Consider the following 27,986-nt stretch of genomic DNA (forward strand, 5'->3'; position numbering starts at 1 on the left):
TATTGATTCAAACGTTCTATTATATTTTACCACAATTTTTATAGGTTTATGAATACAGACACGCAGAAAAAAAACACAGGCTTAAAACAATATTAATAATTGTAGAATCAATAGTCGGACCAAGCAGACAATTGCAAACGTATAGAACTCTTTTGGCACACAATACAATGAATCCATGTTTGAGGGAATCCTGGGATTTAGAGTTTAACCTGGTTGGAGACAAAAGAAAAACCAGGAAGTTGACAAGTTTGAAGACATTTTAAAGGTGCACTGTGTAACTTTTCTTAGTGGAGGGTCCGTGAAAAGCTTGTCTTCAATGGAGTTATAAGGATGTTATTACTTTGTCTGGAATGTTTCACAGTATGATATTAAACGTTTCTATGTCCATGGAGACCAAACCAAGCCAAATTACAGGTCACAGTGAGAAGATGTGTTTTTATAGGTATTTTTGAGCTATAAAACCACCTGTAATTGAATGAATGCAAAGTAGATCTGTTTAATGGCATCTCCATAGAAACAAGTAGGTGACGGACCACCAACCAAAAAGTTACACAGTGCAACTTTAAAGTATTTGTTTTAGTTGCAGGTGGATCAAACGTCACCTTTGTAGCCGTTGACCAAAGCAGCAGGTCCTCCGGTGAATTTTGCAGCTTGGTCTCCTGCAAAGAAAAACAAATAAAAACAATGGATGGGTATGGGTTAGCATTAGCATTAGCATATCAGAACTAAGAGCTCAACTAACCCAAGTGAGATTCAAAAGCTATTACCTAAAGTGTGACCTTTACCCCCCATGAGAGCTGGGACAGTTGATTTTTCTGTATAGTTCTTGAACTCTACTACTACTACTACTACTATAGGGTGACCATATTTCAGTTTGTAAAAACCCGGACACCTTGGGGAAGGGTCTCACCGTGTCGCGGATTTTATTTATTTATTTATTTTTTTTACAGCGTATGAACCTGTATTGCGTATTACAGGCGGGTAGTAATTAGTCAGGACTAAACCAGGTCTAAACCAGGACTAATCTTGGACTTAAGAGAAAAAACGTCGAGCAATTTGTCCACAAAGCGAGATCGGGTAATTGCCGCGTTTACCTCCGTGAGGTGCGGAGCTGAGCCGGTAAGTCCTGTTTCAGTTCTGGTTTAGTCCTGTTTTGGTACTAGTTCAGTCATGGATTAGTCCTCCTCTACAGTCCTGGAATCAGTCCTGGGTTAGTCCTGGTTTAGTCTTGGTTCAGTCTGTGGCGTAGGCAGCGCAAAAGTATGATATAATCTCGGGTTAATGGGCAGGTGTGGTCCTGTACTGCGCAGGTGCGGTATTGTACTGGGGGTCTCCAAAAACTGACCCGTGCAGGACTCTGCGCTGTCGGCTCCATTACGGAATAAATGAATCTTCAGTTTGTTACATAAAGAAGGAGTAAAATAACACAAGGACGACAGCGGCAACAAGTTTTAAGAAGGAAGTAAAAAGTGTTGCACCTGTCCTATCTGAGAAAAGTGTATAGAGTTTGTGCTGAGGGGTTTTACAGCCTTAAAACAGATAGAATAATTGTAAAATATAAAGTTGATTTCACCTATCGCAGGTTATTTTTAGAACGTAACCCCTGCGATAAACAAGGGACACTGTACTCTCACCTCACATCCTGTGCACATAGACTCACACTGGTCCCGATCGGGACGGAAAACGGAGAATTTCTTGTACAAGTCATTGTTAAATGCGCATTTGTGCTTCGGTATGTTGCAGATTGACCGACTGTTTGTGTCTCGCTCCTTCTGAGTCACAGACGCTACGAGAGACGCTCAGTTTAATGCCCCCAGTGAACGGTACTGAAAACCCGGACATTTGCATCACTTTATAAAAAAAAAAAAACCCGGACGCCCCATACATGACGCAAAATACGGACATGTCCGGGGAAAAACGGACGTTTGGTCACCCTACTCAAATTAGATTTTGTAGTTTGCATGCTAATTAAATCAGCTTCCAGAAATCCGATAATAATCCAGTTTAAAACCTCATTTAGCTAATTTAGCAATGCAATGCTTTTTGCAGTTTAAGTAAGTACAAAACAGCGAACACGAGAATAAAGATAACCCAAACAGACACAAACCGCTCGAAATACAACTTTGAGTGGGTAAATGAGAAGGGGAAACAATCCTAACATGTTATCACAAAACTGGATCAAAACAATTGAACTTACTAAACTTTTGCAGCTTTATAATATCACAGTTAAAGGGTGATTTTCTTTAAGGGTACACTGTGTAACTTTTCTGATAGAAGGCCCACAAATTACTTGTCTCCAGCGATGATATTGCTTTACTTCAATGTATGGCCCTTTTTACTCTCCATAGAAACAAGCAGCCACCAAGCCAATTTTACAAGTCAGATCTGTGAATAAAACTTGTATTCTGACACATAATCAGAAATCATGTTTTCAAAGGTATTTTTGAGCAACAAAAACACCTTTAATTGAATAAATGCATCTTATATAAGTTTAATACCATTTTGTGGAACATTACAGACAAAGCAATATCATCTCCATGGTAGCGGACCCAGAACCTGCAGTACATGTTTTCAAACCATGATAACATTTTATTGCATTCAAGACTTTTAACATAACTTGTTTCAGTATAGTTAAATACAGAGAAAAGGCCTGACTGTTGCTGTCTGCCCTACTGTGCATTAGTGCGTAGAGATATTTCTGATCTCTGGTCTCATTTCATTGTCGATCAGTGTTTCACCACAAACTACACCACAGCAGTCAATAACGTTTAATCTACAACTGGAGTTAGTAACTGGCCTCGCCTGTTTAAGCCCTGACGTTGTGATAATAATAAAGAAGGGTGTGAGGGTTTGTCATAGTGTGTTTTAGATAAGAAACTATAAAATAAGCGCTTCCTTGTTACTTTAATAACATGTCACGTGCCATGACGACATCTAGAATCTCTATGAGTCAAATGAAAGGTCAGTATTATATGGTTGAGTGGTAATAAAGTCCTGGTTTATGGTTTAAAATTCCAAGAAAAAAAAGTAGCACAAAGTTCATCATCTTCTCTCTTCTTACCATAAATGAAGACATGATTAGGTTAGGGAATACTACTGCTACTACTATTATTACTACTACTACTACTACTACTACTACCACCATTTATGCATCTGCTGCAAGTACTATTGTTACTACTGAACTGAACTATTATGACTACTGGTACTACAATTTCTATTATTAATTACTAATGCTGCCCAAAGTTCAACATCTTCCCTCTTCTTCCCACAAATGAAGACATGATTAGGTTTGGCTAATACTACTACTACTACTACTACAACTACTACTACTACTACAATTTCTACTACTACTACCACAGCTACATATGATATAATTTCGAGTAGGTAGCATTTTATCCTTTCATGTTTTCAAGTCATCCAATATTCCTCAAAGTCATTTTAGTTTGATCTACATATAATCTTTTGCTGTGTAGTCAAATTAAGGGCAGAGTTTGATATAAATCTCACTTCTTTCCACATTTTGATTTTCAGCCATTCAAATGAGTCAATCGCAGACTCATATTGTACTAATCGTTTTCATCTCTGTTCCCCCTTCACTTTGTTCTGTTATGACAAAGGTTTGACTTTTGCTTTGTGTCCTAAATTGGATAGAAATCAGTACTATTACTACTACTACTAGAGCAGCTACAACAACAACTACTACTACCACTACTGTCTATTTGGAGACCATATTTATATACTACTACTACTACTACTACTACTACTACTACTACTACTACTACTACTACTACCTACCACCATTTATGCATCTGCTGCTAGTACTATTGTTACTACTGAACTGAACTATTATGACTACTGGTACTACAATTTCTATTATTAATTACTAATGCTGCCCAAAGTTCAACATCTTCCCTCTTCTTCCCACAAATGAAGACATGATTAGGTTTGGCTAATACTACTACTACTACTACTACAACTACTACTACTACTACAATTTCTACTACTACTACCACAGCTACATATAATATAATTTCGAGTAGGTAGCATTTTATCCTTTCATGTTTTCAAGTCATCCAATATTCCTCAAAGTCATTTTAGTTTGATCTACATATAATCTTTTGCTGTGTAGTCAAATTAAGGGCAGAGTTTGATATAAATCTCACTTCTTTCCACATTTTGATTTTCAGCTGTTCAAATGAGTCAATCGCAGACTCATATTGTACTAATCGTTTTCATCTCTGTTCCCCCTTCACTTTGTTCTGTTATGACAAAGGTTTGACTTTTGCTTTGTGTCCTAAATTGGATAGAAATCAGTACTATTACTACTACTACTAGAGCAGCTACAACAACAACTACTACTACCACTACTGTCTATTTGGAGACCATATTTATATACTACTACTACTACTACTACTACTACTACTACTACAGTTACAACAAATACTACTACTACTACCACTACTACTACTACTACTACTACTATAACAGCTACAATAACTACTACTAATACAGTAGCTACAACGTTTACAACAACAGCAACAACAATAGCAACAACTACTACTTCAACTACTACTACTACTACCACTACCACTACCACTGTCACTGCCACTACCACTACGACAACAACTACTATTACTACCACTACAACAACAACTACTATGACAATTACATCCATTACTATTACTTCTATCACTACCATCATTATTACACTATGAGGACAACTAATGGCGTTTTTGTTTCTGCAGAAAAGTTCATCACATTTTGTCACACATATTTTTCACACTTTCAGAGACACAAACCGTAACTTTTTGCAGATTTAGCGCCTTCTGCCTCCAGGCCGAGGGGCTGGCTGTATGGGTACCCCCCTTCACCTGAAACCACAAGAGAAGACAGAGGAGAGAGGAGGAGGTGTGAAACTGCTGCAAAGAGGGGCACTTTAACTACTTATGATATGGGTATATTGCTTGCATGGTAAATGGGAAACACATCTATAGATTATGTTCCACTGTGGAATGTTAGCCAAAGTAACAACATCTGCTTGAAAACAAGAGAAAGCCCTTTGTTTGTGGAGAACGCGCCTGCTTAGAATAAGGACAAGTGTTTTTGGAAGTTTTTTTTCTGTATAATAAACACAATCAAAAAAAAAAAAAAAAAAAGGAAAAAAAAAAAAGCTTTTATTTTAGAATGTTTTTAGACTAAAAAGTTTACTTTCTGATCATTCAATGTGCTACTTTTAATCCATAATGTAATACATTTTCCCTCCCTGTGTTTAAATTGTGTAGTATTTCTGTTACATACATTATATTAAGAAGCTTTAATGCTGTGTTTACCTTCCAGTCCTGCAGGGATCACTGGTGCACTTCCATATGGAAGCTGAGCTGCAGCTCCTAAGACCACAATAGTTAGATGTAACAAGTAACAAGGACATCACCCAGATTCCCTCCCACTGGAGCCGAGTGTCTATTTGGAGACCATGTTTACATACCATATTTCCCATTAACTGTCTCCAGTCCTGCACCCAGTGCTCCTGAAAACAAATGAAATTTTGAATAGCAGTGTATTGAACTTTCATTACGATGCACTATACCAGTCAAACGTTTGGATACATCCTCTCAGTCAATCTTTTTTTCTGTATTTTTTTCAACTTTTTACATTTTATATACATACAGAAGACATCAAATATTTGAAGCAAAAAAATGGGATTATGTAGAAAGAAACAAAAAAGTTAAATAATTATATATATAAAACAACAACAAAAAAACCCAACAACAAACAGGTAGTTTATGTCCTATGAATGGCTAAAAGTTAAAATGGTTCTTGTACCATATCCAGCTCCAGGCAGTTGTCCGGGGAAGGCTCCTGTACTTAAAGCTGAAAAATACAATCACATTTAATTACATATATGATAGTTTCTATATATTAAGTCACGCATCTACGGTAGCAGCACCATGAAGCTTCACCAGGGTTAACTTCATGAATAAGACACAACACCGCCACCTACTGGAAGAGGGCAACATGTTCACCTCAGAACATGGCTTCTCCAATAGCCGTTTATTATTTGAAGCAATTGAATGTGTTAAATAGATGCATGGATCAATAATAATGGATAGATGAAATTGGGAAAATTAAAAGAACTATTTCACAGTAGATAATTGTCCACAAAACACAAATTTGGAGGAAAAGACAGGAGCTTTGACACAAGTGAAAAAAGGATATTATGCTATTTTCTGACTATGTAATAATGTTGTATTCTCATCAAATACATAGATACATTAAAGAAAAGTTTGCCTCCTGAACACAAAATATAGTTTTAGAAGTATCCAAGTGAATTCTGGTTAAGGTTCCACCACCTGCTTGTCTCTATGCAGATGTTATTGTTTTGCATTGTTCCAAAGTATAATACATACTATACTTACCTAATTTATTAATTGCTATTATTGTGAGCTGATGAGGCTGGCCACTCCACAGCTCTGACCTGCATGTCACTTGTTTGTCCCAATTGAGATAAGTTTAATGACAAATTGTGGAACTATTCATACAAAGCAATAACATAGAAAGTTACACAGTGAACCTTTAAAGTAATTAAACATGCAGCTATAGCATTGCTCCTGTCTATTACTCCAAATTATCCCAATTATCTAGATTAGAAAGACGATATTAGCACCATGATTTTAGTTTCTGAGGTCTAACTGTTACCTTTACTTTTGCCTGATTTGTCTGGCACTTCACTTAATTCTGTGGGTAAATCACGTCCTAGAAAATACCACTAATCACTGTTAAAACTTTATATTTTTAAACATAAGAATTCATGTTTTGATTGCACTTACCAGCTCCATATGCATCACCGAAGCCATTTGCAAAACCTGCCAAAGCAAATCATCAAATTAAGAGTACAGCAATTATATAATATTAGAATTATTATGTCCAATCTTATGCTTTATTTTTTGGTTCTTTAAATACTTTTTGAAGCTTTTGCATTGGTATTTGAGGTCTTTGCTGTGCAGTATCCTCCAAAGGGACTGGTGTGATTGGTTTTGTTAAAAGTTAAAGAAACTGCACTCTTATAATTTTATTTATTTATTTATAAATTTTTTAAGTCAGGAAGTTAAGATCAGAGAGAGTTCTTTTGGGCTTTTAGGTTCAAATTAACTAAATTTTAGCACTGAAACGGGCAACCCAAATGAGAGACTCATGTGAGGCTCATTCTGCTTTCTGATTGGATAATTGTCTTGAGAACCAAAACAGCATAAAAAGTAAATAAACAGGGCATTTTTGTAAGTAAGTATAAATCAGTGTTACAACTGTTATAATGTGGAAATATGTAATTACAGTAGTGGAAATACCTGGGGTTAGTGCTCTGACATCTCCACCTGATTGAACACAAAGAGAAAACAGAGAATTTAAAGCATTTTGAGACACAAAAAAAGATATATATTTTTTTAAATAATGAGAATGCACTTACCGTATCCATTTCCTCCCATAGCCCCGAGGTATCCTGTCATTCCATCTCCATAACCGGCTGCATTCAAAGAAAAAGTTAATAATGTGATTACAAAGAACAAATTACTTATTGTTTCTTTTTTGTTAGTTTCTGTATTGAACTGGCTATTTGTTGTCAAGGTTTAGCAAAGCACATTTTCAATTTGGTTAGTTTTTACCCTAAAGGAACCTTTGCCTATTAATTAATATTGGAGGGGGCCCATGTCTGAGTCTTTAAGAGTCTTCTTGCCCCTGACCCCAAAATTTCTGTTGCCGGGCCTGGTTGCTACCAGTGATCTTTAAACTCAAGACTGTTAAAAAGTTTCTTGGATTATTATATTATAAAATGCATTAAAAAAATCACTTACCCGCCAGCTTCCCGGCAGCACCTCCTAAGTATCCTCCATTACCCAAACCTGAAAGAAACATCAATATTACTCTGCATTAACCACTCTCAGCAAAAGTCAATGTCAAATTTGGTGCAATATCTCTGAAGTGCCTTGCCCGAAGACATAACAACAGCATGCATTACCAGTATAGAAGCAGCACAATCACCAAAAGTGGGGTAATAATATGAAATCTCTTCCAGTTAAGAGCCTGCCTTCCTACCAGGGCCGTATCTAGCTTTGGGCAGTATCAGTTTCTTCTTGGGGGGCCCATACCATTTACAAAATGAATAACTGTCTTTGAATGTTATTACATTTTATTGGTGATTTGACCTATATATTACATAAGCAGGAACACAAACATTTTAAGTACAGTTACACACATTCACATTTTCTTATGCTTTAAACTTTAACTTATTGGTAAAATAAATAATAACTAAGCACACTCAGTATCCTGTTCAATGTATGTAATATATCTGGTGTTTGCATGGTTGTCATAGCAATTGAAAATCCCAATTAACAATTAACAATTCAAAATAAAACATTCTATCATTTCAATGGGCAAGAGTCCTTAAAATGTCGCCTATAACATGAAGTTGAAACCCACCATCTATACTATAATGTACTGTAGAGCAAGGTAAAGCAATAAAGTCAACATTTGTGACCCCTAATGGCTGTGAAACACTTCTGCTCCCTATAACAATTAACAAGTACATCATTTTCCAATATGGCCGTTGTTTGTTACCTGTTCCATAGCCACCTGTTCCCAGACCAGCTCCCAGATAATTTCCTTGTCCAAGATAACCTGTTAAGAAAATACAAGAAATTTAGTTTAAACTTGACGTAAGACTCAACACATGTGTTAGTGGAAAGTGAAAGTTAAATGTAAACAATGTGGTAATAGTCAATGGGGTGTTTAACATGCCTAGCTGACGAGGCACAAAAGCACAGACATGATTTCTATGTTTACTTTAGTTGTGGAGATTTTAGCACCTGTATAAGAACTTTCCTGGTTCGAATCCAAGAAAACCACACCAGATGTCGATATCAAAACAAAACAAAACAGACTAATTCGATGTTACTGACACAGTGGGAGAAGAGACAGAGAAGATATGTTCACAAAAGATTATAATATTCTTCCCCAAGTTTTAAAATGTAAGCATGCATAAAGCAACAGTGTTACAGGTGTTTTGCTAAACTGCTTCAATAACCCTTTAATCAACCCTTTCAAAAGTACTGTTAGCATTTTTCAGAGTTTTGAACATCTATGCCATGGTTTTTAACTCAAAATAAGGCATACATTTTGATAAACAAAACCAAAGTCTCACAGCAGAACCATATTTTGCTGCCATCTGCTGGCCATTTGATGATTTCTAAATGATTTGATATGATTTTGTTTCCGTTTCTGTAACTTTTTAAGAGTATGGTCCACCCCCTGCTTTCTCCCTGAAGATGTTATTGCTCATTCCTTGGAGATGAGCAAGTTACAAATCAGCCTGCTCAAAGTAAGAAATCATGGGGTTTTTAAGGCAATGAAAACCCCTGCAATTTAATCAAGACAAGATGGCCAAGTTCAAGGTTGTACTGTGAAGCATTACAGGCAAAGAGAAAACATCTCCATGGAGACAAGCAGGTACTGAACGCCCCACCGAAAAAGTTACACAGTGCAACTTTAATTAGCCCTACGTTATCTTATGTCTTACTTGGTCCTTGTGTATTGTCCCCAGTGCTCCCGGGCAGTGCCTTGGGCTCCCTCACGTCTCTTCCTTCATGAAACAGATGCTTTCCTTCTTTATCGATCGACTTCTGCTCTTCACCCAATCCCAGCCCTAGATTCGCACTAGCGCCCCCTACTGACGCTGCTGACGCTCCACCAGTCCCCACACCTGGCACAGCACCCTGCCTGTTCCCCTCTACTCCTTGTATGTGAAGATTTGCTGCTCCGTGACTGCTTTCTATACCTATGGAGATACGAGTTTGGGGGGGCTGTAATTTATCTGTGCTTTTCCCAACCAAACCTAACTCCCTAATCGCGTCTTCGGGCAGATTTTGTCCTTGCGATATCGAAAAAACTCCACTTCTTAAACCGTCTGGAAGCAGGAGAGGCTGTTGTTGGAAGTTCGGTGAATTTTCTGCTTGGGTTTGCAGTCCAGACTGACCATGATATTTTGTGCTTTTGTCGATTGGAAATTGCGAGCCCAAACCTTGAGATCGTAGCAGTTCACTTTGCTGGATAATCCCGAGCTGATCGTTCACTCCTTTGTTACAGTTTTTGCCTTGCCTTTGATTTGGCAGCATTTGCGCAATATCTCTTGCGTTTAGTTGTGTTGGGAGGTTCCTAAGATCTTTCTCCAAGCCAGGGTTAGCAAGATGGCGTCCAGTTGTCAATCCTTGGTTTGGTAGTACTCCTCTTTGTTCTATAGGCAGGTAGTCTTCTCTCCTCTGCCCTCCTAGGCCCAAACTTTTCCCTGGTTTATCAATGGGACTGCCGATATTCCTAGCTTGGGCCATTTCAAGTCCTCGAATGTCTCCCCCTACTGGTCGAATCCCGGTATCAGTCTGTATCTCCAGTGTAGAGGGGTGTTGGACATTGCTTCGTACGGGGTTGAGGGGGTATGGCAACTGGCCTCTGTTGGTTACTCCTTTGACAGCTCCGTGGACACCAGAATGAATGTCTGGAGAGCCAACAGGACCTGCCACACACAAAGGAGCAAGCTTAAAGGGCCCATATGACGCTATTTTCTGATCTATGTTATAACGTTGCTTCCACATCACAAACATAACCTGAGTGTTTTGTTTCATTCACACATGTTTAACACACAAATCCTGCATGTTTAGGTATTTTAGGAGTTCTTTTCAAACTGAAAACACACTGTTCCTCTTTATGATTGTCCCTTGAATCATTTGGATATTTTCAGCCCCGGAATTGACAATCTCTATAACTTAACTTGAAAAAGTAGTTTTCAAGTTAAGTTCAAGAGATTGTCAATTCCAGTTCACTTCATGACATCACAAGGTGGAACAGAGCATTTGGAGCTTTAAAGATGTAGACAGACTAATAATAAATGGTGTGAATGAAACAAAACACAATTCCAGGTATGTTTTTGAGGAGAAAACAACATTATAACATAGCTTAAAGCTCACAAGAGTCAATTTCGTGTAATATAGGACCTTTAAGTCTAAATCTTAAGTCCTGTGTTCAGTTTGAGGTCCAGAGAGAATCCATATTGAAAAGGTAGTTCTTCAGATCAGACAGAGATCGGATGACATTTATTATGGCGTGACACAAGTCCAGTTGGAGGACTTAAGCAGCACCATAATTTAACACACAGAGACGAGACAAGACGAGACAAACGCAAAAGGACAAACACACACAGCGTGCATTTAGGACTGCAAAAAATGTATATCAAGGCAACTTAAAATTACTTGAATGAAGAATATTTTGATCTGATTTGAGTAAATCTGACCTTCTGCTGTCAATGGATAAAAATGTTGTATGTGGAAGATTACATTTTCTTTTCTTTTTTGTTTTTTTCACTACCAACTGTACAATGTTGCAAGTAACACTACTACTCAAATCAAATATTACTACTCAAATATTCTTACTTTAATAATTTCAATTTACCTAGATACAACTTTTTGCAGTGTATTCTGTGCAACCACACTTTAAAGACTAGTTAAAATGACTTCAATTCAGAACACATTTATTTGAGTAGTGTTGACAGGATTTATTTAAAGGTGCACTAAGTATTTTTTTCATTGGGGGTCCATCACCTGCTTGTTTCTATGGAAATGTCATTGCTCTGCCTGGAATGCTCCACAGTATGACATTAAACATCTCTACTTTACATTTATTCAGTTACAGGTGGTTTTATTGCTCAAAAACACCTAGAAAAACAGGCGTTCTGACTGTGAGCGGGGTCTCTCCTCCACAGATCTGACCTGTAACTTGGTCTGGTTTGGTCAAAGACTGAAGATTGAAAGGTTTCACAGTATGGCATTAAACCTTTCTAACAAAGCAATAACATCTTCATAGAGAAAAGCATTTGACAGACCCTCCACCAGAAAAATTACACAATGCACCTTTAATTGATGGACCAAGATTATTTGACTTCTTTCCACATAGTTTGAACTGATTTATTTTTACACAGTCTACATAATCTTCTTATTTCAAGATAAATTGGTTGCAAATTGGGAAAAGTCAAATAATCCAGCACATACAGCTCTTACTCTGGTCAACATACTCACATCTAGTCATTTTAACTCATGCTAGATATTTTTGGAGTGTACAAACAAGCATGAACAATATAAAATTAAAATATAAAATAAAATAACAAACAAGACAAAAATCACATGCTTTATTCCATGGCATTATCAGTGGATAGTAGTCAGTACTGTCATTTTGAGTAACTCGAGTACTCAAAATAAGTTACAAAACTGTTTACATTCACCAGAAAGGAAAGAAGGATCAGGAAGACATAAACTACCAGCCTTATGGATTCTAGACAAGAATCTCACAATGAAATAACAAAAAGCACACAATTACAATAAGGCAATAAAGAAGAGTTTGACATGAATATTTAAAATCATCATAAGAAGAAAAAGTCTCATTGTCCAAACAGGGATTTTTGGTTTAACTGTCTATGGTTAAAAAGACTAAGTACCTTTTTAGATAATAATAAATAATAAATACATTAAATATTATTTATTGTTCATTAAGTTAAAAGAAAATAGTCTCTATATGGGTTTTCTCCTTTCATTGATCACTCAAAAAAATGTACATCCACAAACTGTTCACAAATATATCCATCCCTACTTTTGTTTTTATAATACTACTACTACTACTACTACTACTACTACTACTACTACTACTACTACTACTACTACCAATTAATAATGAAATATTCTGAATTCCAATTGTTTTCACTAACACTGATATGATTTTTTGCTGTGTATTTGTATGTACTTACCCTGCCTGGCCTGTCCTGGGACCCCCAATCCTCCCAGAGCTCCATATCCTCCTATAACAAAAACAAAAAAGAATACTTAAAAAATAAAACCAAATTGCACCATGTCATTTGTGGTGATAAAGTACATAAGTTCCAGTTTGTGTTTCACATGGAAAAGCTCAGTAATTACAGATATATTAACCCTTTAACAGGTCAAAACATCTGGCACATCAAGCAAATTCTGCCATAGGATTCTCATGTGTCCAGAATGTGTTTCAGTGTATCCATGAATACTTTAAACTATACGCAAATGGCAAAAGAATAATTCTATTCTTTCCACTGTTCTACCAGCAATTGACCAGTACTGAAGAAGCTGCTTGGATGAGAAATGTCTTCACTCAAAAAACCTTTGTCCAGTTGACAGAAATGATTTTTCCTTTTGCTATGGATCCTACCTGAATGGTAGAGGAATTAAAAGATATAACATAAATAACACAATTGTATTTACCTGGAAGTCCACTAAGGCCTGTCCCGAGACCTGTTCCAAGTCCATTTGCCAAACCAGTCCCCAGACCAGTCCCTAAACCAGTCCCCAGACCAGTCCCCAGCCCAGCTCCATAGGCTTTAAAAATAAACAAAAAACACATCATATTTTAACTTGTGTCACTTTAATACTTTAATAAATAAACTCTATGTAAACTCTTACCACGTTTTCCAGCCTGTCCCAGTCCAAGTCCCTGCCCATTAGAAAGTCCAGGACCTAGCATCCCTGTGCCCAGATTGGCTCCTGTAAACATCAAACAATAAAAATTATAGTGCAATAAAGGCCTATAACCACATAATAGTCCTCAAAATTTTGCATATAACAAGAAGCTGAAACCCATGAACAACAAAACTACAAATACTGAATTTATCTAATGTAGTTATGGTAAATGTGTACTATGTAATTTAATATTCTAAGGTCTGTTTTTCTCCATGGAGATGTTATTGCTTTTTCTGGAATTTTTTTGTCCACATTCTGACAAAAAACATGCATTTTTACTGTGAGCGGCATCGCCTATCCACAGATGTGACTTATAACTTGGCCTAATAGCTTCATCTGCTTGTCTAAACAGATAAAGATACTTTTACTGCCATACTGAGCAAAAATATCATTTCAATTTGTTCATTTGTATTTACATATGAGAAAATAAAGCAGAGTTTGTTTCTGGTGAATAGGACCAGTAATTAAATAGAATAAACCATAAACCTTGATGTATATAGATATTATTGATGCCATACGATACAAAATTCAAGCCAGAGCCATAACATTTCCATGGAGACAAACAGGTGCCTCTTACTCCATCAAAAAAATTACGTACTGCTCCTTTAAGGCAGTTATTTTAAATGTTATGTACCATATCCTCCCTGTGTGCCATATCCAGGTTTGAGTCCAGTTCTTCCTCCCAAACCGAGAGACCTGTAACCACCTACCAAACATTAACAGAAAAGATCATTTGTCTCATGTTTATTTTGGTGATTTGTGAATTATTATGGACTTTAAATGCATCCAGCACAAATTTAAGTATGTAAAAAGTGAAGAAAAACATCTGCATTAAGTTTTGAACAAATAAAGATACACTTACCAACTCCTAGCTGTGCACCTCCGTACCCCCGGCCAACTGGTAACAGAAACAGAAAATAATGTTATTAATTGGCCTTTATAACCTATGGCCTATATAGTATAAGTCATTTTTCTGTATTGGCTTAGTAAGACAAATTAAATAGGTTTGTGTGGGAAATTGACCTGTGACCAAGCCAGTGTTAGAAAATTAGGTTAAAATGTGCAATAATACAGCTGATGAATATTAAATAGGTGATTGTATTGTAATTGTAAGTTAAAAGTAAGATTCTACGCACGTCCAGCCTTCATTGCTTTAGTGTTGTATCGGTTTGCGACTGCACCCAGGGCCCCTGTGGCTGGAGAGAAAAACAAAGAAATTATAGTATGTTATTTCATAATTGTCTTTCTATGTTGTGTTGTGTTCACTGACCTCCAGGTTTAACCCCAGCTCCCAGGCCAGCTCCTAATGAAATACAACAGACAGAGACAGACATAAAAGTTTTAAAGAGACCAATTAATATTTTCTATAGTCCAAATGTAATTCATATTTTAAAAGTCACCTCTGTTGGGCAGCATTCTCCCATATGCCACAGTCTGAGGCTTTAATCCTAAAAAAAATAAATATAGAGTTGGGTTAGGTCACAGGCAAAGTGTACACATCTGCAGAAAAAAATACATTATATTATCTTTTTTTTCTTTCTGGAATTTCTGTCATTGCAATTTTTAAACTTAACCTTTTATATCACTATTGTATGCCTTGTGAAGTCATGTGAGGCAACTGCCGTTGTGATATTTGGCTCATCATGGATTTCAGCTGTTATTGGCGACATTTTGAATATTTAATTCATATTTTGTTTTGAATTGTTAAAGCTAACAGCAATGGTGCTAACTTTGTACTTTTGATATTTGAACTTAAAAATTATATGTCAACTAGAAAACCAACTGAACAAAGTCAGGCTTGAAATAATCCATATACAGGCTTTATTAAACCCATCACCAGTCCAATTTAGGTCCTCACCTCTTCAAAATATACTGTAGTATTCAGAGTTATGTAGTACAATTTGGATATGGTCAATATCATTTCAATTTAAAATTTAGAAACATATTTTAACATCCAAAACACTGGCTTTAAACCTACCACCAAATTATTAGATCCTCATCCCTCCTGTTGAAACCTAGAATACAAATTACCACTACAAGACATGATCTCACATACACCCTGCAGCCCAAACATCAGATGCACACACCCCGATGTGAACGCGGTTTAGCGAGTTATAAAAGTGATCCTGATCTGAAACTGCACCAGTACAGACATCCATTCATTCAAAAGGAGCGCCCCCAAGTCTAAGCTAGCAACTTTGTGTTACATTTTTCCTCCCACTGCCACTTTCCAACTTTGATTTGAAGATTTGATATCATAAAAACCACATTGAATTGGCCAGGGAACTGTTGCATGCTGGGTAAAAACTGCCCACACTATATCACTAGTATGAGATTTAACAGTACAGTGTGAATGGACATATATCTCAAGGCTTTTATTGTGAAAGAGCCAGGCATTGTCCGATTATTTGATCTGTTGCTGAACCAGTGGGCGGCCGTAACAACCACGTGATAATGTTAAAGATAACACCTGAATGTATCTTTAAGATTTATCTAAGGAGAGACAAGTTCAAAGAGAGTGGGTTGGAAAAATGAATGTCAGCAACAGTTTCATCAGTTTGCCCCAGGCAGCTGTGGCAACAGATGTACCTTACACCACCAAGTGTGGAGTGAAAGAATAATGACTACAGGGTTGTCAAAAATCAGATACAACTCAATACTCGTACAGAGTACTAGTCAAACTAGTATTGAAACCAAACACTCATTTAAGCAAATATTGATACTAAAAAATCACATTGACCTGACAGAAATTAACCTTTCTTGAAAAGAATGATCTTTAGAATGACCTTGAGCTGTATCATAACAAATATAAGAGCACATAGACTAGTATAAGCCCATGGACCACTATGGAACCTACCTGGACCACTAAGGGATTACACAAGACTACATGGGAATATAAGAGAATATACTACAATTTAATGTTGAAAATTAGTGATTTTTATTATCATCATCAAGTTTGACATTTTAGTATGGTGACAACAACTGTGCAGCTCTTTTAGAGGCTTCTTACAAATGTAAAACACTATTATTAAATTGTGCAGAAAAAATAGGTTCAATATGTAACTTTTATCAATTTTTTATTGCTTTAACACACATTCTTACTTTGAGCAAGAAACCTGCCACTATGATTTGTAATTTTTAAGTTTAATTCAGTCTCATTCAGAAGAGTATTTGTAAGTACATTCAGACTTCAGTTGTTGTAATTGACCAGTACAATAATTGTAATTGTGACTTTATATACAGCCAAAGCTTGGGGTCCTTGAGTTTTTGACCAATAAAAACACTAGGAAACATTATAAGACATGTTATCTGAGTGGAGACAAGCAGGTGATAGATACTATAGAAAGAGGTATTACATTAACTTCAACAACACCAGTGATTTTGCCTTTACCTGTTTTACTAATCTATGACATTAAACACCAGCTTTTGTACAGTGTAGTTTTAGATCCAGGATGTGAATCAAACTAAACAGAGTCTGTGCCAAATATTACATCACTGCAGCGTCATAGAGCTATAGTGTGGGTTTGGCCACCTGCTTTTCACCATGGAGATGTTATTGCTTTGCCTTGTTTTGCGGTATGGCATTAAACTTGTCTATCTTGCATTTTAATTATTATTTTTTTATTACAGATGATTTTATTGCTCAAAAATACATAAACCTGCATTCTTAAGCGGGCTCACCTTTTAGATATGACTTGTAATTTAACTTGGTAGTGCTACCTCTTTGCCTGTATGGAGATGTTTTTGTATGTTTAATGCAACATTGTGGAACATTCCAGAGCATTAACATCTCCATGGAAACAATCAGATGGCAGATCCTCCATCAGAAAGGTTGCATACTGAACCTTTTAAACACTGTCCCTTTAATATTATGACATTAAAGTTTCAACTATTGGTATTTTTACATTTTACACCTCTACTGTATTTGAATAAAGTTATTTCAAACTAAATTGGGAAAAATTAATTGTAATTTAAGTTTTATTGTTACCCTTTTGATTAATGACTTTTTGGACTTTTGACTTAAAATCTTAAAAAATATCTCTAGAAAACCTGTCTAATGTCTTACAAAATATAAATGACTAGATAATAGATAGTAGGTAGTGTAGGTCTCGATATGAATAAATTTATACAATCAAACATACTCAACAGAATAATAATAATACTTTTTTTTTTTACATAATTTGAACTTGACCTTTGAAGTAATTTAAATGTGCATTGTGTAGCTTTTCTACTGGAGGGTCCGTCACCTGCTTGTTTCTATGCTGTGCCTGGAATGTTCCATAGTATAACATAAAACAGTTCTTTCTACCTTACATTTAATCAATTATAAGTGGTTTTATAGCTCAAAAATACTTAAAATAAACAGGCATTCTGACTGTGAGCATTCGCCTCTCCACAGATCTGACCTGTTACTTAGTCTGGTTTAGTGTCCAAGACAGAAAGGTTTAATGCCATACTGTGAAACATTCCAGACAAAGTAATAACATCTCCATGGAGAAAAGCATTTGAAAGACCCTCCACCAGAAAAGTTATACAATGCACCTTTAAAACATTTTTGCCGTGTTTCTTACCTCCCTGCAGAGTCTGTTGAGCCATCCAGAGCAGCAGCGACGTCTGGAGCAGGGCCCGAGCCAACATCATGATCCGGAATCAAACCCTCAACTCTACGTTTGCTCAAAAAAATTAAAAACACACAGGGCACCCGAAGGAGACAGAGACACAGAGAGCACCCAAGGGAGACACAGAGAGCACCCAGAGGAGAGAGACCACAGCTGCACCAGGACCAGGTCTGGACTTTTATATGGGCTCCTCTGATCCACCCCCACAGACCTGCCTCCATGGACCTGTTCCATCAGAAAACACAGACACACAGTGAAATGTGAAATGTTCATTTGACTTGATTTAGTGCTCAAATTCTCACCTGCATGGGAAGATGATATATAGAGCACCAGACTTACTTCCTGGTTTGACGACGATACAAAAAAGCCTCATAATTATCAAATTTTGACCCTAAGAGCTGATTTTACAATACTGGTGGTTTTCAGATTGTTGTGATTATGTCATACTAAGAGACAGGTTCTGGAATTGATTAAACTGAACTTTACCTTTTAGAAATTTCATGGCAAATTCAAAAATCTCAATCATTTCTGTTAGTGAATGGACCCAGAACTGAATTATAATATTCAACAATATTCATTTTAACTGTCACCCATCTCTGTCAAAATTATTTTGGGCTTTAAAATGTAATATTAAGAGTGGTGGGACAAAACACAAGACAAAGACACACCACAAGATTGGGTTCACGAGGACAAAACAGGACGAGATTTTGACATAATTTGTAATAAATAAGTACTGTCATCCATTACACAATTTTGACTTCACTATATATACATACATATATATATGTGTGTGTGTGTGTGTGTGTGCGTGTGTGTGTGTCAATTTTGTCTCACAAGATCTTGTGCAAGATCCCACAAGATGCCAAGATCTTCCTGGATCTTGTGGCACATCCCTAAATATTAATATACCATATTACTTTGAATACCAAATAACAAGTTCCAGAGCATTGTTACTAATATAAATACTACTCCAGCTGATACAAGTAATACAGTTATCTTTCTGGACGTGCAAGGTCACTCTCATGAATGGCTGTTGCTCCCGTTCAAAAGTATGACATGTACTCCATTTTTCCTCCATGTATCCAAGTGAAATATGTCTTAGATATATTGTATAAGCAGCTCTTGACGTCCACTGTGTACTGACTAGAAATGTATTGTTTGATTACCAGCAAATGCACATTACCATGCTAGTTACTGTTATCTGCACTGTCAAGACAAAACCCTGCACCAATCCCTGAGAGCTGTGAGAAGCACGTATAAACTCAACGTGGTGAATAATTAGGATGCATTAATGTAAATGAGAAGTAACTTTGGATGGCTGCAAGCTGTTTAGAATGAACTAGCTCTATTTTTTCATTTTTAAGGCAGTAAAAATCAGGTACAACTCCTTTAACTTCTGTGTTTCTGCTGACTCTGATCCTATGGCGTGGGAGGTCCTCTGTTACAGTTTATGTCTACATTAATGCAAACGTGACGCACAGCCCACAGCTCCAGTGTACAGAGGCTCTCATTGTCTTTGCCCATCTCCTTCACTGCATCAGACCACCGTGCATCTGAACTGCTGCTACTTTCAGACAATAACAAAGTCTTACTCATGAAAACCTGACCCCATGTCACCTCCAGCCCCACCTGTGCGAGCTCCAGGTTTACCTAAAGAACACTGGCATTGTCCCGTCCCAGGTGGATTTAGACTGGAGCGGCATATGGCAGCGGTTCTGTATAATAAAACTGTACAAAGGTTTACAAAGGTTATATGTGCTGTCCTTATGTGTCCTATTGGTGTTTTTAGATTATAAAGTCTGATGATGTCATACTCCCAGATGGAGGCAGGAGTTTTCCCTGTTGATTACATTGTACTCTGGCATGAAATATTCAAAAGAGATCCAAAAATACACACTTCTACAATACTTTACGATTGGGCAGTCACAAATGGGTGTGACTGACTGGTAGATTAGCCAGTCAGGGAAACGTATGGCTCGTTCCTGACTGGAGAAAAAAGAAAGGAAAGAAATATCACAGGGGACTGAAAAACATTCTGCTGAATCAACGAGCGAAGCACTACACTGTATTAATCTGAAGTGAAAGAAATTTGTTTTTATTTGTAAATCATAGGTGACCAATGAGCTTCATTTGTTTTGCAGCTCCAAATGTGTCACTGAAAAAATAAATAAATCTGATTGGACGATCCAGTTTGGTCTGACTTGAAGCAGCGGATGGTGTGTAGACCAGACTGATATCAATCTGTATAAAATATTATAAACAAGTTAGAATGAAAACAACTGGACTTTGAATTTTAGTCTTTTTTTTAATCTTTGGATTTTTTGAAGCCAACGTTTCGCTGTCAACCAGATGGTTTCTTCAGGGTTTGTGTAGGTGACTGCTACTCCCACCAGATGTGGAGGTGGGTGGTGATGTTAAATCCAGCTGTTTTAGATTTAACTTGATAAATAGTTTTAAATCCTATTCCTGGATGTCTCAAAATTTGCATCAATCTGTATAAAAAAAATACAAAGAGAGATCAGTCTGGATTTGCCTGGCAAAACAAACCCTGCAATATGAAAGAAAAACGGAGTTGAACTGATTAAGGCCCCGTCCACCCTAGTTCGTATTGGAGTCGTTTTTGTTGTGGATGCAGTGTTCGTCCACACTAATCCGATTGAAAACGGTTCCAGAGACAGAACGATCTGGTGCTGCCAGCTCTCATGAATTCATCTGAGTACAAATCTGATATGACACTGTGTGGACGCCTGAAAACGCTGACACACTGATGTAGGTCTATGCTCTGCGAAGTAATTCACCGCCAAAACGTTAAGAGACTAGCATATATTCATATATACGGTCTATGCGTATGACGTATAATCTCTGAAAAGTTTAACATGAACCATCTCCAATGAACAGAACAGACTCACCATCAGCAGAACACCCCTCTGTTACAGACAGAACACATACAATCCACTGACAGAAGCTGAACTGCATCAGTTCACAATAGCGAGCAGTTTTTTGAACACTTTGTTTATGCAAATTAGCCATACGGTTTTAAGTTTCGTTTCTGTAAAACGTAAACAAATATGCTCAAAGCTGTGTGGATAGGGAAGGATTGCAGACACAGAAACAACGTGTCTGAACGCAGATTGTTTCCAATACGGCGATAAGGTGATACGGGGATACGCGGATTCATTTCGGTGTAAATGGGGTCTTAATTTACATTTAAAGTGCATTCTAAAAAACTTAATAGTAGCTTGCTTTTGTTAAAGGTACACTATGTAACTTCTCTGATGGAGGATTGGTACCTGCTTGTTTCCATGGAAATGTGTGGCTTTGCCTGGGATACACTGTGACAAATGCATTTATTTCAAGGACTGAAGGTGGAAACAAAGAGATTACCTCTTTGTGTAAGTCAGTGTTTTTATGTGTTTTGTCCCTGATAAATAAACATATAATAAACTATTCTATTGCAGGTACTTTTATTTCTCAACAAACCCTTGAAAAGCATGCATTCTCACAATGAGAAAGCACACCTCTCCAAAGATCTGACCTGTAACTTGGCCTGGTGGTGATACCTGCTTTTTTAATTTTAATGCTGTACTGTGGAACATTTCAAACAAATTAACCCAGCTCAAAATGTTTAATGCAAAAACGACATCTGAAATGACAACATACTTCCTTTTCATTAACTGCTGGACATTTTCCAAAAACATGAAGAGCTCCAGGGGCCAAATGACGGTAAAAACATGAGGTCTAATGATACACATTACCTTATTTTCTTATTTTGTTGTTTATGTCTTTGAGTTGTTGCCATAATTATCTGAAATAAATCATACGCTGCAGTTACCAAGTCTCTCCTTAAACATGTTTTCTACAGGAAGCAGCTTTCGTACAGTACATTACACTGTTCATTACTCTGTTACACTGTGCTCTTTATTTATTCACTCCACATCCGTTGGTAGTTGTATTTTGTAGTCTAAACTGCCCCTGGGTAGACTGACAAAAACAAGACCACTCTCCACCACTAATCACTATGAATGCAGCCTTTTCAGTTCAAATACCCATTCCGATACTATAGCTTTAAAGGTGCAGTGTGTAACTTTTCTGGTGGAAGGTCCGTCAAATGCTTTTCTCCATGGAGATGTTATTGCTTTGTCTGTAATGTTTCACAGCATGATATTAATCCACACTAGGATGACCTTTGCATAACACTACCTTTGTGGTACTATGCAAAGAGTCTTCACAGAGACCAAACCAGACCAGGACCAGACCAGGTTACTGACAGACTAATCACACAGTCACACATCACATTCATACAAAAGTGTCTTGCTCAAGGTATCTTTAGTACCGAGCTGGGAACTAAACTGTCCACTTTTGTATCGGTGGGGTTATGCTCTAACCATTATACGGCTGTAAATGATAGAGAGATACATAATGTACAGATAGATAGTGTAATGCCATACTGTGGAGCATTCCAGGCAATGCAATAACATCACCATGGAGATAAGCAGGTAGTGGACCTTCCACAGTAGTAGTAAGAAGTAGTTAGTAGTAGTAGCAGCAGTAGTAGTAGCAGTAGCAGCAGTAGTAGCAGTAATAGTAGTTGTAGTAGTCATAGTAGTATTAGTATTAGTATTAGTATTAGTATTAGTATTAGTATTAGTAGTAGGAGTTGCAGTGGTAGTAGTAGTAGTAGTAGTAGTTGTAGTAAGAGTTGCAGTAGTACTAGCAGTAATGTAGCAGAAGTAGTAGTAGCGGTAGTAGTAGTAGAAGTAGTAGTACACAGTAGTAGTAGCAGTAATAGCAGTAGCAGCAGCAGCAGTAGTAGTAGTAGTAGTAGCAATAATAGCAGTAGTAGTAGCAGTAGCAGTAGCAGTAGTAGTAGTAGTACTAGTAGTAGCAGTAGCAGTGGCAGCAGTAGTAGTAGTAGTAGTAGTAGTAGTAGTAGTAGGAGTAGTAGTAGGAGTAGGAGTAGTAGTAATAGCAGCAATAGTAGCAGCAATAGTAGTAGCAATAGTAGTAGCAGTAGTAGTAGTAGTAGTAGTAGCAGCAGCAGTAGCAGTAGAAGCAGTAATAGTAGCATAGTAGTAGTAGTAGTAACAGTAGTAGTAGTTGCAGCAGCAGTAGTAGCAGTAATAGTAGCAGTAGAAGCAGTAATAGTAGCAGTAGTAGTAGTAGTCATTTGCGGTCTCCATCCCAGGTTAAATTAAATAGTTAGAGCCCAGTGTTTGGGCCTCACAGCTGGAGGTGTTGGTTTCACAGTTGTGCGGCTGCAGCTCTGGTCTCGTCCACGCGACTCAATATTTGCAGCGCGCTCCCTGAACCTGATCTAAACTGTGGAGACAGAAGCACACACTGTACCAGCATCAGTCATTCAAACTAAAATAACTCTAAATAATGTCAAATGCTAAATCCTTTTAAATCTAATCCTAATACAAACAAATGTTCAAACTGCCTGAGTAACTTCTGCTTGTTTTGTTTCAGATCTCACCAAAACACATCACATAATTTAAAATAGAAACATACAATACTAAATACAATATAATCCATTTGTTTAAAAGTGTACTATGTCATTGTTTTAATGGGGTTTAGTTACCTGCAGGTCATTAGAGTTGTTCTATTTGTTGCATTCTCACATATCACTACTAGTTGCTCTCAACTTTACTGCTGTGTGACGGTGTGCCAGCTTTGGCCTGACAGAAGAAGACTAGAGAGCGCAGGAGAGTCTGAACCACAGACTATATAAAGAAGTGAACTATGTGAGTGTGACGTCACCTATAGAGTTCGACTCCAGTCAAATGAAACTCATTGAGGCTGGTGGTTACAGGGGTGAATTTGGAGCCAGGATCTACAGTATATTATGAATATATATTTTAATGAACAAAATAACAAAATAAAAACACCAGGATCATGTGGAGCGGGTTAATACAAACATTTAAGACCAAAATGATGAGGCTCACAGCAGCAGTTACAGAAAGAGGGACGATAATATTCCATTGTAAGTCAATGGGAGTCAGGGTCAGAAGGAGCAGGAAGAAACTCCATGTGAACTTCCTATTTGGAACGCAACGACTTAACACATTAGTTAATATCCATTTATTTTTAGAGTCTATGGTCTGAACAAGGGCCAGGTGAGAGGGGCATGTCTCATATCTACTATCTACTGGTTAAAAAAAAAACAAAAAAAACTTACAGATGGTAGCTGTAAAGATGGACTGTGTAACTTCACTACTGGAGGGGCCGTCACTTGCTTGTCTTCATGGACATGTGCCTAGAATGTTCCACAGCACTGTCATAAAGTTATGAATTTTCATAGAGATTTGCAAAGCAAATTACAGGTTAGATTTGTGGAGAGGCGACCCTACTCAGAATAAGAATTGATGTTTTTTAAGATAAGCAATAAAAAACACCTGTAGTCAAATAAATGAAAGTCAGATTAGTTTAATGCCACGCAGTGGAAAATTTAAACCAAAGCATTAACATCTCCATGGAGACAAGCAGGTTGCAGACCACCTCCAGAAAAATCACACAGTACACCTTTAAAGATGTATTTATTGTTGGAAAAATACCTTTAAAAACATGCTTTCTTACTGTGAACTTGGTCGCCTTTCCGCAGATCTGACCCACAACTTGGCCTTGCGTGATCACCTGCTTGATGCCTAATGTCTTTGCCTAATGTGTTTGGATGGAGGGAAGAAAAATAAACTGGTAACTCCTGGAGGACATGCACACTCTAAACTATTAAACAGTTGTAAAGTTGATTTAATGAATGAAGTCTTTTGCGTCTAGCTCTCATACTGCCCCTAGTCTTTGTATTGGCCCCAGAACCAGTCTTTACTCTGGTCCACCAATTATGCCATCACACATAGACCCGGTAGGTGAAGTATCCTCCGCAGGGACACGACAAAGGTAGTACTATGTGAGGTGTCAACCTAGTCCAGACCAGACATGAACCACTCTTTAGTCTCTAGTCCAGTCCACACAAAGTCCAGACCTGAATGTGATTATGACACAACTAATTTAAGGATGATTCATATAACGTAATTTTCTTACATTCAGAGTGCTCCAGTTTAAACCGGATGTATACCAGGTGTATACCAGGTCTAAAACCAGGTCTAAATCAGGTCTAAATCCATTTGTGAGCCAGGTCTAAAGAAAACCTGATAAAATTGACTATTGTAGACCCAGAGCATTACAATTGCAATAAGTGATCAAAATACTAGTATTCTCCGCAGCAGAGATATTAGTGTATGTTCAAGATAGTAGTAATCCAAAATACGAGTAGCAGCAGACTTTAGTGGTACAGTCCACACAAAGTTTAGACCAGAATCAGTCTAGACTAGTAATCATAATCCTTGTAGTAGAAGTATTAGTACCAGGGCGACACTTCTCTGATCCGAAGGTTGGCGGTTTGAATCCCACTCTTGACATAAACAACATTGGTTGAGCGGTAAGATCTACTGACCTACAGGTTGGCGGTGTGATTCCAGCTCCCACAGATGAATGCTGTTGTTGTGTCCATAGGCAAGACACTTGACATTTGAGTGCCTTGAATGTGGAAAAGTTATATATTAAAATGTGTCCATTTAGTATTAGTATTGTTCTGATACTAATCTAATACTAACTATAGTAAGTAGTCAAAGTTAGAAGTCTCCTGTCTTACGCCTAGTCCAGTCCACACAAAGTCCAGACCTGAACCAGTCTACAACCAGATTCTGACAAGGCAGCTGCTAGTAATCATAAATGTAATAGTAGTGCTAGTACTAATAGTGACTTAGTAGAAGTATAGTAGAAGAACCAGTCTTCGTCTACACAAAGTAATAGTAGTAATTTAAATAGACGTAAGTAGGCAAAGAGCCTATAATAGAAGATTCATATTTACAGTCTATGGTAGTAGTAATAGGTACTAAGTAGTTGTAGCAGTAGCAGTCTTTAGTCTAGTCCAGTCCATGCACCAGTCTTAGACCAGATCCTGAGGCAGGTCCGGGTCATTTTAGGATGATTCATAAAACTCACATTTACAGAGCTCCAGTTTGAACCATGAGGACAGAGACGTGCTTTGTGCTGCAGTTTTCCACTCCTCTGTTTGTCTTTGAACGCACCTCCGTCCTGGACACTCCGATCTGTTAAGTCTGAGGTTTCTGCATCTGCTTCACATGTGACAAAAGACACATGGATTCAAATTTAGAAATGAAAGCATATTTTAAAAGTCCACTGTGGAACTTTTTTGGCAAGAGGTTTAACTGCCATGTGCTTGTGACCATGGATATGCTGTTGCTTTGTTCATAATGTTCAGAAATATGACATTAAAGAAGGGGTATTACACTTCTATGGGGTATTAACTGCTACCACATGACATATTTAGATCACCATGGTAACCTTTTACTGTTTTGAAAATTATATTTGCTCAATCAATGTATTTACATATTAAAAAAAGAAGAAAGTCTATTTTGCATTATATTCTCTCTTTAAACTCCAAGGAGACTAGCAGCGCATACCACCAAGCCAAGTTACAGGTCAGATCTGTGGAGAGGCAACCCCTGTTTGAAGTAAGAATGCATGTTTTTCAAGGTATTTTGCTATATTCACAATTAATTATGAATAGATGCAAGATAGACTACTTTAACGCCATAATGGAGGCAAATTCCTGGCAAAGCATTAAGATCTTCATGGAAACAAGCAGGTGGCAGTTTCACCACCAGAAAAGTTAAACAGTGTACCTTGCTTTCAGATGTTAAAATATTAAGATACTCATATGTGGGGCCCAGGTGACATTATTCCTGTATTTATTTATTTATTAGGCAACAGATAAGTTCACTTGCACACACACATCTAAATTGGGTCGAAACCTGCCTGGACTAAAACCAAAACTAAAGATGGACTAGACCAGGGCTAAACCAGGACAAGACCAGGACAAACCCAGAATTAGATTAGAACTAGAGAAGGGCATAAGAAGGACTAAACCAGAACTAAAGAAGGACTAGAGAAGGACTAGACCAGGAATAGAGAAGGACTAGATAAGGACTAAACTAGAACTAAAGAAGGACTAGAGAACAGACTAGAGAAGAACTAGACAAGGACTATACCAGAACTAAAGAAAGACTAGACAAGGACTAGAGAAGGACTAGAAAAGAACTAGAAAAGGACTACACCAGAACTAAAGAAGAACTAGACCAGGAGTAGAGAAGCACTAGGCCAAACGTAAAGAAGGACTAGACTAGAACCAAAGAAGGACTAGACCAGGACTAGAGAAGAACTAATCCAGAACTAAAGAACGACTAGACCAGGACTAGATAAGGACTAGACCAGACCAGAACTAAAGAAGTACTAAACCAGGACTAGAGAAGAACTAATCCAGAACTAAAGAAGGCCTAGACCAGGACTAGAGAAGGACTAGATAAGGACTAAACCACAACTAAAGAAGGACTAGACAAGGACTAAATCAGAGCTAAATCATTAACAAAACCAAAACTAAACCAGGGCTAAACCAGGACTAGATTAGGACTAGAGACATACTTAAGAAGGATTTAAGGAGGATGAAACAAGGACTAAATCAGAGCTAAATCATTAGCATTAAACCCAAGCAATATCCAAAAGCAGGGGGAAAAAATAATAATAATTCTACTATATTTATCCAAAAACTCTACAAAATCTAATTGCAAGTCTCATCAAATTGGACAGTGAATGTATTATAATATTAATTAATTAGTAATTAATAATAAACTTACCATATTAAACAGATTTGAAGTAACCTTAATAACAGTTGTCACTTCTTCTCCGTTGTTCTTGGTATTGCTTAGTACTT

General features: G+C 37.3%; 1 protein-coding gene across 2 annotated transcripts; it reads right to left on the bottom strand.

Moving 5' to 3' along the window:
• LOC110167748 (uncharacterized) lies at positions 1-27,968 on the bottom strand. 2 transcript variants are annotated; one of them, XM_020933127.2, is made up of 24 exons: positions 27,910-27,968; positions 26,198-26,331; positions 25,647-25,729; positions 18,149-18,421; positions 14,978-15,025; positions 14,848-14,880; positions 14,714-14,773; positions 14,440-14,475; positions 14,212-14,283; positions 13,521-13,601; positions 13,323-13,436; positions 12,836-12,886; positions 8,611-8,670; positions 7,848-7,895; positions 7,463-7,519; positions 7,344-7,370; positions 6,828-6,863; positions 6,697-6,753; positions 5,824-5,871; positions 5,486-5,527; positions 5,331-5,387; positions 4,800-4,871; positions 603-659; positions 1-209 (listed from the first exon to the last, which is right to left on the bottom strand). In XM_020933127.2, exons 4-24 carry the CDS (start codon positions 18,216-18,218, stop codon positions 205-207), a joined length of 1,131 nt encoding a protein of 376 aa, XP_020788786.2. In that variant the 5' UTR covers positions 18,219-18,421; positions 25,647-25,729; positions 26,198-26,331; positions 27,910-27,968; the 3' UTR covers positions 1-204. The 2 variants fall into 2 exon arrangements, with proteins under 2 accessions (XP_020788786.2, XP_055008725.1); XM_055152750.1 differs by lacking the exon at positions 6,697-6,753 and having other exon boundaries at positions 1-659.
• Positions 27,969-27,986: the final 18 nt, after the last annotated feature.

The sequence above is a fragment of the Boleophthalmus pectinirostris genome, unplaced genomic scaffold, assembly GCF_026225935.1.
Source record: "Boleophthalmus pectinirostris isolate CB_2022bp ecotype Guang Dong unplaced genomic scaffold, ASM2622593v1 HiC_scaffold_17, whole genome shotgun sequence".
In the NCBI taxonomy this organism is placed as follows: Eukaryota; Metazoa; Chordata; class Actinopteri; order Gobiiformes; family Gobiidae; genus Boleophthalmus; species Boleophthalmus pectinirostris.

What these genes read in the sequence shown, in the direction of transcription:
- LOC110167748 (XM_020933127.2), bottom strand. Translation starts at nt 18,218, where the DNA reads ATGATGTTGGCTCGGGCCCTGCTCCAGACGTCGCTGCTGCTCTGGATG. An exon ending in AGGTGCACAGCTAGGAGTTG is followed by an intron (nt 14,284 to 14,439) that starts GTAAGTGTATCT and finishes AATGTTTGGTAG; the next exon opens with GTGGTTACAGGTCTCTCGGT. An exon ending in TGCTGCCGGGAAGCTGGCGG is followed by an intron (nt 7,520 to 7,847) that starts GTAAGTGATTTT and finishes CTTTGAATGCAG; the next exon opens with CCGGTTATGGAGATGGAATG.